Source organism: Melospiza georgiana, chromosome 11, assembly GCF_028018845.1.
Source record: "Melospiza georgiana isolate bMelGeo1 chromosome 11, bMelGeo1.pri, whole genome shotgun sequence".
NCBI lineage: Eukaryota > Metazoa > Chordata > Aves > Passeriformes > Passerellidae > Melospiza > Melospiza georgiana.
Window position 1 is genome coordinate 15,999,705 of NC_080440.1, and position 13,173 is coordinate 16,012,877.

Consider the following 13,173-nt stretch of genomic DNA (forward strand, 5'->3'; position numbering starts at 1 on the left):
AGTCCCTGCACTGTCACCCCACTGCCACATCCCCTCCTGAGCAGCTGGGGGTCCCTGAAGCGCGTTCATCTCCAGCTTGCTGTGTCCCAGGGCGGGTGGGTGATTCATGTGCCCGTGCCGGGGCTCCAGCCTGGCTGAGAGGGACGAGTTCTTTCACCCCTCGCAGCCCACCCGGCTCGCACCATGTGCTTCATCAGCTGCCTGCCCTGGCTAATAAAGCTCATTGCAAACTCCTAATCCAGCGCTGCCTCCGCGCTGCAATCGCTGCAGCTCCGAGCCGTGCACCGGGAATGCTCCGCTCGGGGCAGCAGCGTGAGCGCGGCCACCATCACCATCATCACCACCATCATCACCCTCAGCAAGTGCCACCGAAACAGAAGTGTGGGGACAGTGGTGCCCCGGGTGCTGGGGGGCAGCGGGGACCGGGCTCACGCAGGATGCGGCCGGCGGGAGCTGGAGGATGCCCTCCAGCCGGGAGCCGAGCAGCCACTAGAGGGAAATGGAGACCGACTGTCACCGTGTGCCACCGCAGCAGGGCGAGCTACCGGAGACATCTGACAGCTCAGGGAGGGTCACAGCGCTCGGTGGGGGCTGAAGCTGGTGTGGCACATGCTGTGCCATCCGCCCGTCCATCCATCCCTGCCCATCCCCGTTTCTGGAGCAGCCTGACCCCTCTGCAGCAGAGGCTTAATCAGCTATGGGGTGGCATCACACTGTCCTGCACTCACCCTTGGCTGCCTTCCTGCCAGACTGCAGCTGCTTCTTCTCCCTTTTCATCACCTCAGCCCCAAGTAGGCTGAAGACAGGCAGCATCCCTGCTTCACCCTCTGCCACTGCCCAGCCATGTCTCACTCCCTCCTACAAGCAGGTTGGTGCTGCACAGAGCTGTTCCATCCCTCTGAACGTCTCTGGTGCCTGCTTTGAGCTTTCTCGAGCTTTGCAGGAGGATCAGAGCCCTGTGGGCACAGCTGAGCTTCACCCTGGGCCATAATCACCACCTCTCCTTCTCTCCCCATCCCTTCCCCAATAACTCCCAATCCCCAGTCTGTCTCTTTTGCCTGTGCTGAGCTCTTGAGAGTCCCTGGGCAGGGACACATTGTCACCTCCATCCTGATATGGTGACTCTGCCTTGTTTCACTACCTGTCTGTCTGGGAGTCAGTCACCAAGACCCAGTTGGGGCACCCAGAGCTGATGTTCCCTGGGGCTGCAGTGCCCCAGGCAGGAGAGGTGGATGGCCAGGCAGGCAGTAGGAATGGGACAGGGTGAGGAGGGGCACTCACAGCCTTTGTAGATGTCCGTGGGGATCTGCACGGCAGCGTAGGAATAGTTAACCTTGGTCTTGAAGTTGTCATCATCAGTGAACTCCAGCTTCAAGGAGTTGGACTTCTCCCTCTCGATCTCCTCTCCATCGGGGTCGTCCTGGGGAAGGAGCAGAGTGCATGGGGTCACCCAGGGTTCCAACCCTGCATGGATGGGGGAATGTCTCCACCTGAAGCCCATCACAAATGTTTTGTGGGGGAGACCAGCCCTGCTGGATCCTGTGCGTATTTGGCCTGCCAGGAGTGGGTGGGCACAAAGGCGAGCACTGGTTACCCCTTGTCTCTCCAGCTTGGGTAGCACAGCAGGTATTAAATCAGACATAGGAAAAAAAAAATCAAAAAAAGGCCTTGAAAATCAATTAGCAGCAAAAGGCAACTATCAAAGAGCAAATTAAAACAGAGTGCAGCTTAGCGCTCTGTCAATAAGCAATGCAAACAATATTTAATTATGGTGGAGAGACGGCGAATTCCCCACTGCTGGTGCTGGAACACACTCCCTCGCCTTCCCAGCCCTCCTCTCCATTCCCCAGCCCTGCTGCCAGCATGGCATTGGGGGTGAAATCCCTCTGGGAAGGCAGGCAGGGCTGAGCTGGTGCAGGCAGAACAGCTGGGTGGCTGCAGACAGGGGACAGGTGGGAGCTGGAGCACGGGGCCATGTGGGGAAGAATGAGAATAGGGGTGGACTCACTAGAGAGCTGGAGAAATTGCCTCTGCCACCCCAGCAGGAGCAAAGAAACCCAGGAGAAGGTGCTGGCTCTGAGCTGCCCATGCCTGCCACCAGCCCAGCAGCTGGGGAAGGCTGTTTGCAGCCAGCTGGGAGATGTTCAGGGTGGGAAGGAGGGAGAGGAGGATGCTGCAGCACCTGCTCTTTGTGCTCCTGGAGCTACATCCCTGCTGAGGAGGGGCAGGGACACAGAGCTGCCTGCACCATCCACAGGCAGGGACAGACAACAGTGCCAAGCCCAAACTGGAATAGACACCTGAAGGGATGCCCCAAGGCACCAGGGAACACAGGGGGTGGGGATGGTCCCTTCCTGCTGCTGTCTGTGGCCCATTGCAAGCATCTCTCCCACTGGCCAGGCTGCCCTTGACAAAACCCAGGGAACAAAGACCTGATTTTCTCACAGGAAAAGCCATATATTTAAAGGAAAACTATGGGTTTGGGAAGTAAACCATGAAGATTGTTTAGCACCTGTCCTGGCCCTCTCCTTGTTTCCCCTTCACAGATGACATGGAGAAATGTCACCTCCCCTGCAACACCTCCAGCCAGCCACTAAGGTGGTGACATTCCCATGACATTGAGAGGGGTGGCCAAAGCATTCTCCACAGCTCAGGAGAGTAACAGGATTGATATGCAAGGTTTGGGTTTAATTCCTGTTAGTGTCACATGCTGCCCAGCCAGCCCTGCTGTGGGGGCTCCAGCTGCCCAGAAAGATGCTGAACTCCATTACAGCTGCACTGGCCAAGCAGGAGGCAGGCAGGGACTGTTCCCAGCTCCCTGGAGCCACGTCTCTGAGATCAAAATCCAGATTTTGCTCTCAATTTCATTTAAATCTGGAGAAAAGGCAAAAACCAGACTGCTGGAGCCCCTGCAAAGTGGTGATGCTGCAGCAGAGCTGGCACTCTGGGGAGTGCCAGGCTATGGGCTGCCTGGAGAGTGGATCTGGCCCCAGCCTGCTGCCCATGGGGCTCAGCCCCCTGCGGGAAGCACACACAATATTCACCCCTGCAAACCTCTCTGAGCACCAGGCAGGATACAGAGGTGCCTGCTGAGAACAGGCTTTGGGATAAAGCTGTGGCCTGAGGGCATCTGCAGCACCAAAAACTCTGCTTTGACACTAAACCCTTTTTTCCCTCAGCCCAGCAAATTCCTGGTGACAGCTCCCCATCCCTCCCCATCTCAGATCAGCAGGGCACCCTGCCACAGCCCAGCCACTGCCCCTGTCACCACCAGCAGCTGGAAAATCCAGCCCTCCCTCTTTCCCTCACGCTGCTGGCATGGCTATTCCCCACTTCATGGGAGCTGGAACTACTGTATATAATTACTGCTCCTCTGTTTATCATTATTCCCTGATCTCACCCACTTCTGAGGGGCTAATTTGTATGCTGCCAGGTTTGGTGCTGTCTGGCTACTCCCATTCATGGAGCTGTGGAGAGGCACATGTACAGATCTTGGGGACAAATATACAGCTATCCATATGTGGGGCACTTCATGCATCACTGACACCTAGATGGCAAACACACCTGCAGAAAGGGCTGATGTTATCCAAGCTACATTTGCCCTTTATCCACAAATCTCCCAACCTCACTGAGTTATTTCTGTTTAAGCCAGGCTGAATTTGGCCCCTGAAAGGGGTTAATTTCCAGCCACATGAAGGTAGGAGAAGCTGTCACCAGCCCAGGCAGGGACAGGAGCATCGGGGATACAAAGAGACACCTTGGGAAGGCCGAGGGAAGAAATCCTGCATTAAATTTAAATTAGAGCAAAGCAGATAATTCAAGTTCTCCCAAATTTATATTGGTTTAACTGTGAGCATCTCGGCAGGCCCCCAGCCAGATCTTGCAGCATTCCTCATCATTACATTTCAAAAGAACTTGGAAACATCTATTTATCTGTTACACTATGTACAACGTAACACAAATAAATGCTACACTTTGAATATATTATTTGCTACACACCATTAGAAATCGACTCCACGGCAATACATCAATATGATACATATTTACTGCTTCAGCAAGAAGTCATCACGCCCTGAGAGCTTTTGCCACCTCCACTGCTTTCACAGCTGGCTTGTCAGTCACATTTTCTCTCCAGCCTCCCAAAATGACAGAGAGGGCAAAACCCAGAGATGACCCAACAGCTTTACTGGCGGCTGCCACGCTCTGGGCAATCCCCTGCCCCGTGTTCCATGCAGGCTGGTGCTGCTGAGGGGAGGACCAGGACTGGAATGATGAGGAATGCTGGCACCAGGACCGTGGTGGTCCCCAGGGTGTGGAGCCGGGATGGAGGAGCTGGGATGTGCCCTGGAGCTGGCTGGTGCTGCTGAGGAGAGCAGCCTGCCCCTGGCTCCAGGACCGTGGTGGTCCCCAGGGCGTGGAGCTGGGATGGAGCTGTGATGTGCCCGGCACAGCAGCGATGCCGATCCCGTCCCCGGCAGCTCCCGCAGATGCAGCCCCCCCGTTCGCTGCTCATCTCCATGGGAACAGCCATCACAGCTAATGATGGCTGCTTCAATGGCAGCCCCGTGACAAACCAGGGCTGATCCGGCCCTTGCAGCATCCCTGCCTGCCCCTGGAGCACACACCGAGATCCCAGCACAGCCTGTTCACCCTCCCAGGGGCTCCCATCCCTGCTCAGTCTGGAAAGGCCAGTGAAATATTCACATCAACACCCTGCGATTCTGATCATCATGGATATAAATGCCAGCCCCCAACACATGGCTGAGAAACTCCCGGCCTGTGCAGAAGGGTCTTTCTCCTTAAATATATCAGTTTTTCCTGAAATGCAGTAATTTAATGCTGAGGAGGGAGATGATGTGTTCTCCAGCCACATTCCTGCTTTTCCAGCAGCCCAGGTTATAAATAACAATCAGCCTCTCCCGCCAGCCTGCTCCCCTATCCCCCTTCGCTTTTTTTAATCTTTGCCAAAGGTACTGTTTAGAGATCTTTCTAGACCATTTATTTTTAAATTACCAGCCAGAGGAGAGAAGTTAAAAAATAGGAAAAAAAAAAAAAAGAAAAAAGGCAAAAGAAAGAAACTTCTGGGGCTGATAGCTTATCGTGAGGAAATCCAAATGTCACATTAGTTGAGAAAGTTGGAAGATTAAATTTTCCAACACCCTTCATCTGCTGCTGCTGACATTTAGGGGCTTTTTTCCCCTCCCCTCCTTCCCCTTTTTGCTGCATTTGCTGAGCAGGGTGAGCAGAGAGAGGGCTGAGCGGTGAGGGGGCAGCCCCACCTGGCACAGAGCCCCCCACCATCAGCCCCTCACTCTCAGCTCTCCCCAGGACCCCAGGGGGTGGCTGGGGGCTGCCCTTGGGGCCAGGATACCTTCACACAGCTGGGCTGTTTTCCACCTGAGAACACCATGTCCCAGGCTCAGCTTTGACAAGCATCATCCCCTGCCACGAACACAACACAAAAGGTGGAAAATTAATTTATTTCTGTGTTGTTCTGCCTGTGACTCCCAACCGAGTCTGTCTGCTGATTTCAACACTTCTCCCCACACAAACCCCATGGTTCTTGCTAGCTGGGAAAGGTGAAAACTTCACTTCTGCAAACATTCTGACAGCCTTGGCGACCCCTGGGAGAATTTTCTGATGTTCCCATTTGTTAAAAACCACTTGGAAATCCAAAGTCTGTTTGGGAGGATAGTGGAGCTGAGGTGCAGGCAGGATGAATAAGAAGCTCATTTCCTCCTCACTGCAGCTAAAGCCAGTGTAAGGCTTGTGAATAAGCCCCAGTTATGGGCAGCAGCCATTGTCCATCAGCACCCACTCTGGCTCAGCTACATTGTGCTCCATTTAAATAGAAAAACTGAAGCTAAATAAAGAAAGGATGGAGAGAGGACTATTACGTTCCATTCAGACTTTCTGGTCTCATCTCTCTCCTTTTTTACCTCAGCAGCATCTTCCTTTTTTTCCCCCCATTATTTTTGTTGGAATTAAATTTGCTGTGATTGCACTGGTAAGGAAGCAACAGCAGAGGGGGGGAAGTGCCCTCCCTGCCAAACCCACACATATGTACAATAGGACAACCCCAATTTTGCAGTTTTGCTTGGTATCTCCTCAGGGCAGGACTAAAGCTGCTGTGGCTGGTGAGAGATTTGCAGGGCTGCTGCTCCTTGATATGTCAGCTCCTTTGGGAAGGGAGGGATCAGGGAGCTGAATCCTGCAGGCCCCAGGGACACTGTGCCATGCCACTGTGCACAGCCTGTCCCCAGTGCCCCCTGTGCTGGGAGGGCTCCATGGGCACAGCTCCAAGGTCGGGATGCCTTCTCCCTGTCCTGTTTCCCAATCCTGCCTAATGTGACCAGGATGCTGGGGTGTGACACTAGGGAACAGCAGGCATGGGGACATCCAGCTTCTGTCCCCTGCCCTGAGCACTGATAGCAAAAGCCCAGCCCAGCCTGATGGATGCATTAGTCCTGCTGCTCATCCCCTGTGCTGGGAGTTGCTCTGCTCCCCAGGCTGTCTCCTCCTGCCTTAACCACCAGCCAGTTTTTCCTTCACTTCTATCCAAAATCCCCTTTAATGTATTTTAAGCCCATTAGCTCCATCCTCTCCAGAGCAGCCATGGCAGGATCCTCTCCTCCCTCCTCTGGTATCTCCCCACAGGCGTGAGGGGAATGACAGGAGACATCCTCAGCTGTAAATGAGTGGCACTGTGGGCAGGGAGACCTGCCCAGGACAGCAAGTGCCCTCCACTTCAGTCCCAGCATCTGCCCAACCTCCCCATCCCACCTCCCAGCCCTCTGTGGCTGCTTCCCCTGCCAAGAGCCCTCTGCTGTCACTGCCTGGGGACAGTGACACTGGCAGTTAGCCAGCAACTCTGCTTTGAAGGCATCCATCCATCCTCCTCCATTCCAGCCTCCTGTCCCTGGCTCTGCTCTGGGGCACAGACTCCCAGGAGGGTCGAGAGGAGAGACAGAGGTCAGTGCAGGGCATGTCACCCAAGCTGGTGAGACCCCATCAAGCCCAGGTGCTCCCCTCCCTTCTGCACAGGGCCTTCTGGATGCTCTTGGGGTCACCTGTGTGTTATTTTTGGGTAGGGTCATGTGGTTTGCTGCCAACACCACGTTCTCTCCCGCTGTGTGACTGTCTCTCCATGGCACATCTGCTGTCAGGTCTGCCTGGGGACAAGGAGCAGCCCTGGTGCACCAGCACTGGCTGGGGCTGTCCCCAAGGCTGCGCCCTGCTGTGCTTGGGGCTCCTGGTCAGCTCCAAGGACTCTGCTCAGCAGCCTCACACCCAGAGCATCACTGACCTAAGGATCCTGCAGCATCACTGACCTAAGGATCACTGGGGTGACCTGGCAGCAAAGTGGGGTGTCCCAGGGCAGAGAGGGGTGCCCCAGGGCAGAGCAGGGTGCTCCAGGGCAGAGAGGGTTGCCCAGGGCACAGAGGGATACCCAGGGCAGAGCAGGGTGTCCCAGGGCAGCCAGCAGTGCTGGTGGAGCTCCCTGCACCCATGCACAGCCCCTGAGTGAGGTCCCCTCGCTGTCACCACGGGAGGAGCTGGCAAATGCCATCTCTCTCGGGAGCCCCGGGGGATGGGGGCTGCCAGGCCCGCAGTTAAAGCACTGATTGCCAGAAATCACAGGATGGCTATGCTCCGAGTAGGGCAGGGAATTAGATTCAGTCTCTAATTAAAGGTTTGCTCTTCATTTGAATTTCAGATGCCAGCTTTAATTTTAGAAACTTTTGCAGGCAGCAGAGCAACCTGCCCACCTGCCTGCTGCCAGGCCCGGTGCCGGTGGCCAGATGTCACCACGGCTCAGCTGGGGACACGGCTGCACACCGGGCACAGAATGTGGTTACAGCCGTGACAAATGCTGTGCCATGACCCTGGTACCGTGCTGGGACAGACTGGTGAGGGGCTCAGCCCTGGGCCAGGGTGGGGCTGTGCCAGAGATGCCACAGAGACAGCACTTACATATTCAGTGTCGGCCTTGGAGTCGTAGTACTCGATGTCTTCCTCCTGCAGAGAAAGGGGAGAGCTGTCAGTGCCATCAAGGTCAGGGATGGGAAAGGAGTCCCTGCCCCTGACTCATCCCCTCAGTGCCTCTCTCATGCTCCTGGCAGCCACCTTGCTGGGGACTGAGCCCTCCCCAGCCCTGCTGTCCTTGGCACGCGTTCAGGACCTCACATCCTCCACATCCACCCTGCAAGGACTGGCCATGGCCTGCCATGCTTCCCTGACTCATGACTGAGCTGAGCCAGAGGACTGCAGGGCCACCAGCCCTGTGACAGTGACACCGGTGTGAGCACAGCCCTGCACTGTCACCAGTGCCCACAGCCAGGGTGCTTTGCCTCTGCTGCAAACACCAGGAGCCACAGAAGAGCCAGGTTTGGGCAGCGTGGCAGGCAATGGCCCTGCAGCCACCCAGGCCCCCTCCCCGCACTGCAGAAACAGGGAGGAAAGTGTCCTTGCTTCCACAGAGAAATGCACGTCGTTAATTTGGGGTATTTAGAACCTATTTAAGCAGAAAGGTCTGCTTGGATTCCTCTTCCCAGAGTGTCAAGACGCGAGACAGCTGATAAAATTCCTGAAGAGGCAATTGGGAGAGCAGCGATGCTGTCACAACAGCATTCCGTGTAGCAGTAGCAAGGGTAATTAAAGGGCACTCAGAGCCTCTTCCCAGCGTGCCGGGACCGGGTGTGATGCCGGCACACGGGCAGCGCCGTCTGCCAGTCAATCCCCATCAGCAGCCAGCAGCCTTCCTGGGGTGATCATTGCTGCATTATGGAACAAGGAAAGCGGTCTGGTCCCCAGCAGAAACACGGCCAAAGCCTCCGTGGCACTGACTGCATCCCTGTCCTGCCTGCCCCTGCTCTGGGCAGCCCTGGACACAGCCCTGTGCCAGGCACGGTGGCACTGTGACATCCATGCCAGCCTGGAGAAAGGGACCAGTGGGGGCAAGCAGCTCTCTGGGCAGCACCACCCGTCCCACCAGCCCGGCACCACTGAGGGCTGGCTGTCACTGCCCCTCACCGGGATCACCCTCTCATCCAAAATTATTCCCCAGGGTGGCTCACAGTGGCTTCTCCCGGCTTCCCAAGAGGTGGGAAAGCCCTGCAGCTGATCTTGGGGACATCAGCAGCAGGGGACCCTGGCAGGCTGTGCAGGTGTCTCCCCAGAATGGGGATTGCAAAGGGCAGTTCCAGCATCTCCCTGAGCAGAGAAGATGCCCGTGGCTTCCCCGGGCTCTGCGACTCTCAGAGATTGAGATAAGGCAGCACCGGGAGGGGAAATATTAAAAAAAAATTGACGCAGCATCTTCCAATTTCTGCTATTAAAAAGCCCAGTCATTAAGGGAACACACTTATTAATTATCTGTGATTTGTTGTGAAATGCTGTGGGGTTTACAACAACAAGAAAGGAAAAAAAAAGAATTAATTTCCCTTCATCTGGCCTTGCTGTGCCACTGCCGGCCCCACGGCCGCCCCGTGCCCGATCCACGGCCATCTGCACCTCCTAATGAAAGGAACCCCCGGAGACCCAAGCACAAACCAGCTAATTTCATGTTTAACGATCTTTAATCAGGAGTGAGTGTGACTAACAGCGGCCAGCCAGAAGGTGCTTTGTTATTCATTTTATTTGCCGTTGGCTCCTCCGAAAAGCTCGGTCCCCTCTCCCGCAGTGCAAAGGGCACGAGGTGGGTGATGATGCTCGGGCAGGAGAGCCGAGGTGATGATGCTCGGGCAGGACAGTCGCTCCCTGCTCCTGCTTTCCCCGCCCCAGCGCTCCCACGGCACAGGGCACGGCACAGGGAGCAGAGATCCTGTAAGGATGTCCCTCCCACCGATTCCCCCAGGGATCACGGAGCCCTTGCCATGCCCTCTGTCAAGCCCTGAGAACCCCAGGAGCAGCTGGTGAGATCTCAGCCACACAGGCCGTGGCTGAGGTTTCCACAGAGACAGCACCAGCGTGGCCCTGGCCCTGACATGTGCCCAAAACCCTTGCCACAGCCCTCCTGATGCTGGGGGTTTTTCATGGGGCCCAAGGGAGACTGGGGGAGCTGGCAGGGCATCTGTGTCCTGGCCACTTGGAAGCCTGTGTCTGTTCCAGGAAGGAGGGAGAGAGCCCTCAGAGATGCATCTTTTCTCTCTCATGGAAAGATGCCATGAGTGTTCATGGCAACAAGGGGTCCTACAATTTCTGCTCACTAATATTTTTTTAAAACCACATTTGTCTTCTTCATACAATCCTCTCCTCCTCTGGTCCATGTTAAACTCAGCACCAGGTCTGTGTAAATAGCACTGGTATTTCTCGAGCCTTTCAGAATAAATACCAATAAAGAAAACAAGGGGGTGAAGACGTCAAGGGATTTCAAGGCAAAATATTGTCCCTGTCTCTGCAGGAAGCATACACTGGTTCCCACTGCAGGGGAGGCTGACAAGGAGGAGCTGCTGCTCCAGGATGTGTTAACAATGGCACTGCCTGGCTGTGTCACTGGTGGGTAAGTGTGGGGTTATTTCAGCTCCTAAAGTGCAACCCTCAGTGCAACACTCTGGGAGCTCAGCGCAATCCCAGACTGATCTGCAGCTGTCCCTGTAGCCATGGCCCAGGCTTCTCCAGCAAGGCCACCAAGGAACCACCACACCTGCACCAAACCCTTGTGGTTCAGTGTCCCTGGGCAGCCCCTGGCCAAGGCTGGACCCAGGTAGCACCTCCTGAAGGTGGCCTTGGGGATGCTGCAGGCCTAAGTCTCTCCAGGCACCCTGGCTCCTTCCTCAGCCCCTTGAGCCCTCCCCAGGTGCCCTGTGCTCCACACCTTCACTGTTTTCACACCCAAACACCAAGCGAAAAGCTGATTAAAAATCCAGGCTGTGACCTTCTGGAGAGCTGCAAGCTGGAGCCTTGCCAGTGGCACAAGGGAGGACCCTTCTCTGGCTCTCCTGACACTCCCCAGCAGAACAGGTATGAGACAAAGCCCAGGACAAGGAGGGGCACACAGGTGGGTGGTGAGGGACACTCCCCCCACAACCCCTGACACAGCCCTCTATGAGCATCCAAATAGATATTTTTTTGCCTAAAACAATTGCAGCAACTAAAAATAATGCTGAAAAGGTCAGTGTTCTGTTCCCTCACTGCAGCCTGGAGATGCCTGGATGGAGGGGTGCTGGACCAAGCCTCCAAGTCAGCGACCTGACCAGGTGACAGTCAAACAGTATCACACACAGAGCTGCCACCACTCTAAAAACCTCAGCTCCCTGCTCCAGCCATCCAGCTGGAGCACACAGCTGGCAGGGACACTGCAGGAGGGCTATGGCTTGTTCTCCCCTGTAGAGCTTTCCTGTAAAATCACCTAATCTGGCTAATCCCTCTCCTGAGGGCCTGTAGGACTCCACAGGATTGCTCACTGTAGTCCTGTAAGGGTCACCCTGCAAATCACATGCCCTGGGGATGCTGCAGCTCCCCGGGGCAGTTGTGCAGGCAGATCCTGCTGCAGCACATTGATTTTGGTCCCTCTCAGCCTCGGGCTGTGGGCTCCAATTCTCTGAGCAGCACAGGTGACCCCGGTGGTCAGCAAATCTCTTTCAAGATTTAATTGGCTCTGGAAGAGTCAAATCCTGCAGCAGTTTGCCTTCAGGCAGTTAGGGGGAACTCGGAGGGTGGTGGGGAAGAAAAGATGGATCCCAAGCTGGCACCTGCCTGTTTTCCAGCCATTGGATGGAGCTGGTGGCAGGACCAGCACCCCAGGGCACAGCTTATCTGTGAGGGGATAAGCCAGGTGACCAGAGCTGGGCCTGGTCAGACCCACGGGCAATTCAGTGGGTGGGGAGAGCAAGCAGGAGCTGGTGTGCCCATACAGCACTGGGGACTCTGCTCATGAGCCCACCTTTCCTCTGCCATCAGCACTTTGAGAGGACAGTGAGTGTTCAGGTACTTCTTCACGTCCCTGAGCCGTTAAGCACACAGAAAATAGCAGCAGCTTTTGCTTATAGCTGCACCTTTCATACAGAGACACCCTGCAGCGTGTCACAGAGCTCCTGCAGCCTCACACCTGGGCTAGGGCAGCAGGAGCAGAGCATGAGCAGGGACACACACACATCACCACCACAGCATCACCCTGCCAAGCCCTCCTGGCTGTCCCTGGGCATTGGTGTGTGCTGCTCAGCTGGTTCTGGCCAGAGCTGGGGCTGCAGCTCTCAGCAGGTGAGTGCCCAGCCCGGGGTGTCTGAGCCCTGCTATGGGCACAGCAGCCTCCTGGCTGGGGAACAACAGAGCAGAGAAAGTGCTCCTGCTACACCTGCAATGGGCTGGGGTGAGGGCCACAGCCAGGAACAAGCTCCAGAGGGGCTGGATGGATTCCTGGGAGAAATTCCTACCTGCAAGCCAAACCTGTCTGTGGCTGGTAGGGGCTGACCCTTTGTTTGCACTGGCTAGAACTATTCTTGTCCATATGCTCCACGATGAATCCTTTCCTAGTCCCCAGAAGAGGACAATATTCATGGTTAGCCCCAGCCACCACAGGCTGCTGGACAGACCAAGAAGGGGCCTGGTGGGGCCCATCCTTCTCCTGCAGCACTGTGAATTCCCTGCATCCCATCCACCATCAGGGGCTCTAGGCATTACCCAGGACAGGTGGAAACAGTCATCATAATCTGCCTTGGCATCTTTTTTTTAAAAGCAATTTCCTCTCCCTGCCTCTCTGACAGAGCCGGGGAAATATTTAAGTGACCTGTCAACAGTTTTTTCATCTCCCCAAGAAGATGTTTTATCTGATCACACCTCGCCAGCCATTCTTCTTTACATGGCATCTCCTGTCTGTCCTGCTCCTCTGAGGCTGCCTCGAGCGAGGCGTGGCTGCTGCTCCCCTCCAGTGCACCCCAGTGCCACAGCGGGGGCAGCACACACAGAGAGGCTGCTGGAGAGCCCCTGCCCTTCCTGGGACAGGATGGGATGGGATGGGATGGGATGGGATGGGATGGGATGGGATGGGATGGGATGGGATGGGATGGGATGGGAAGGGAAGGGAAAGCAGCATTGAGAGGAAAGCCAGCAACCCCAAACCATCACAGTCATGGAGGAGCCATGGATGGCTCAGTGGTCTTGCAGAATGGGGGGTTGGTCAAGCCCCTTCAAGCCCCATCCTTGGTTTTTAAGAGGGAACAGCACTGACACAGG

The 13,173-nt window shown here is 55.7% G+C and overlaps 1 protein-coding gene across 2 annotated transcripts in view; it reads right to left on the bottom strand.

The window, feature by feature from the left end:
* Positions 1-13,173, bottom strand: part of CACNA2D2 (calcium voltage-gated channel auxiliary subunit alpha2delta 2) — a 213,293-nt gene that overhangs the window by 26,976 nt on the left and 173,144 nt on the right. For both annotated transcript variants that reach the window (XM_058031659.1, XM_058031658.1), the window contains exons 5-6: positions 7,975-8,019; positions 1,282-1,420 (exon numbers count right to left, since the gene is read on the bottom strand). In XM_058031659.1, coding sequence (XP_057887642.1) covers positions 1,282-1,420; positions 7,975-8,019 — 184 coding nt within the window. The remainder of the gene's footprint in view (positions 1-1,281; positions 1,421-7,974; positions 8,020-13,173) is intronic.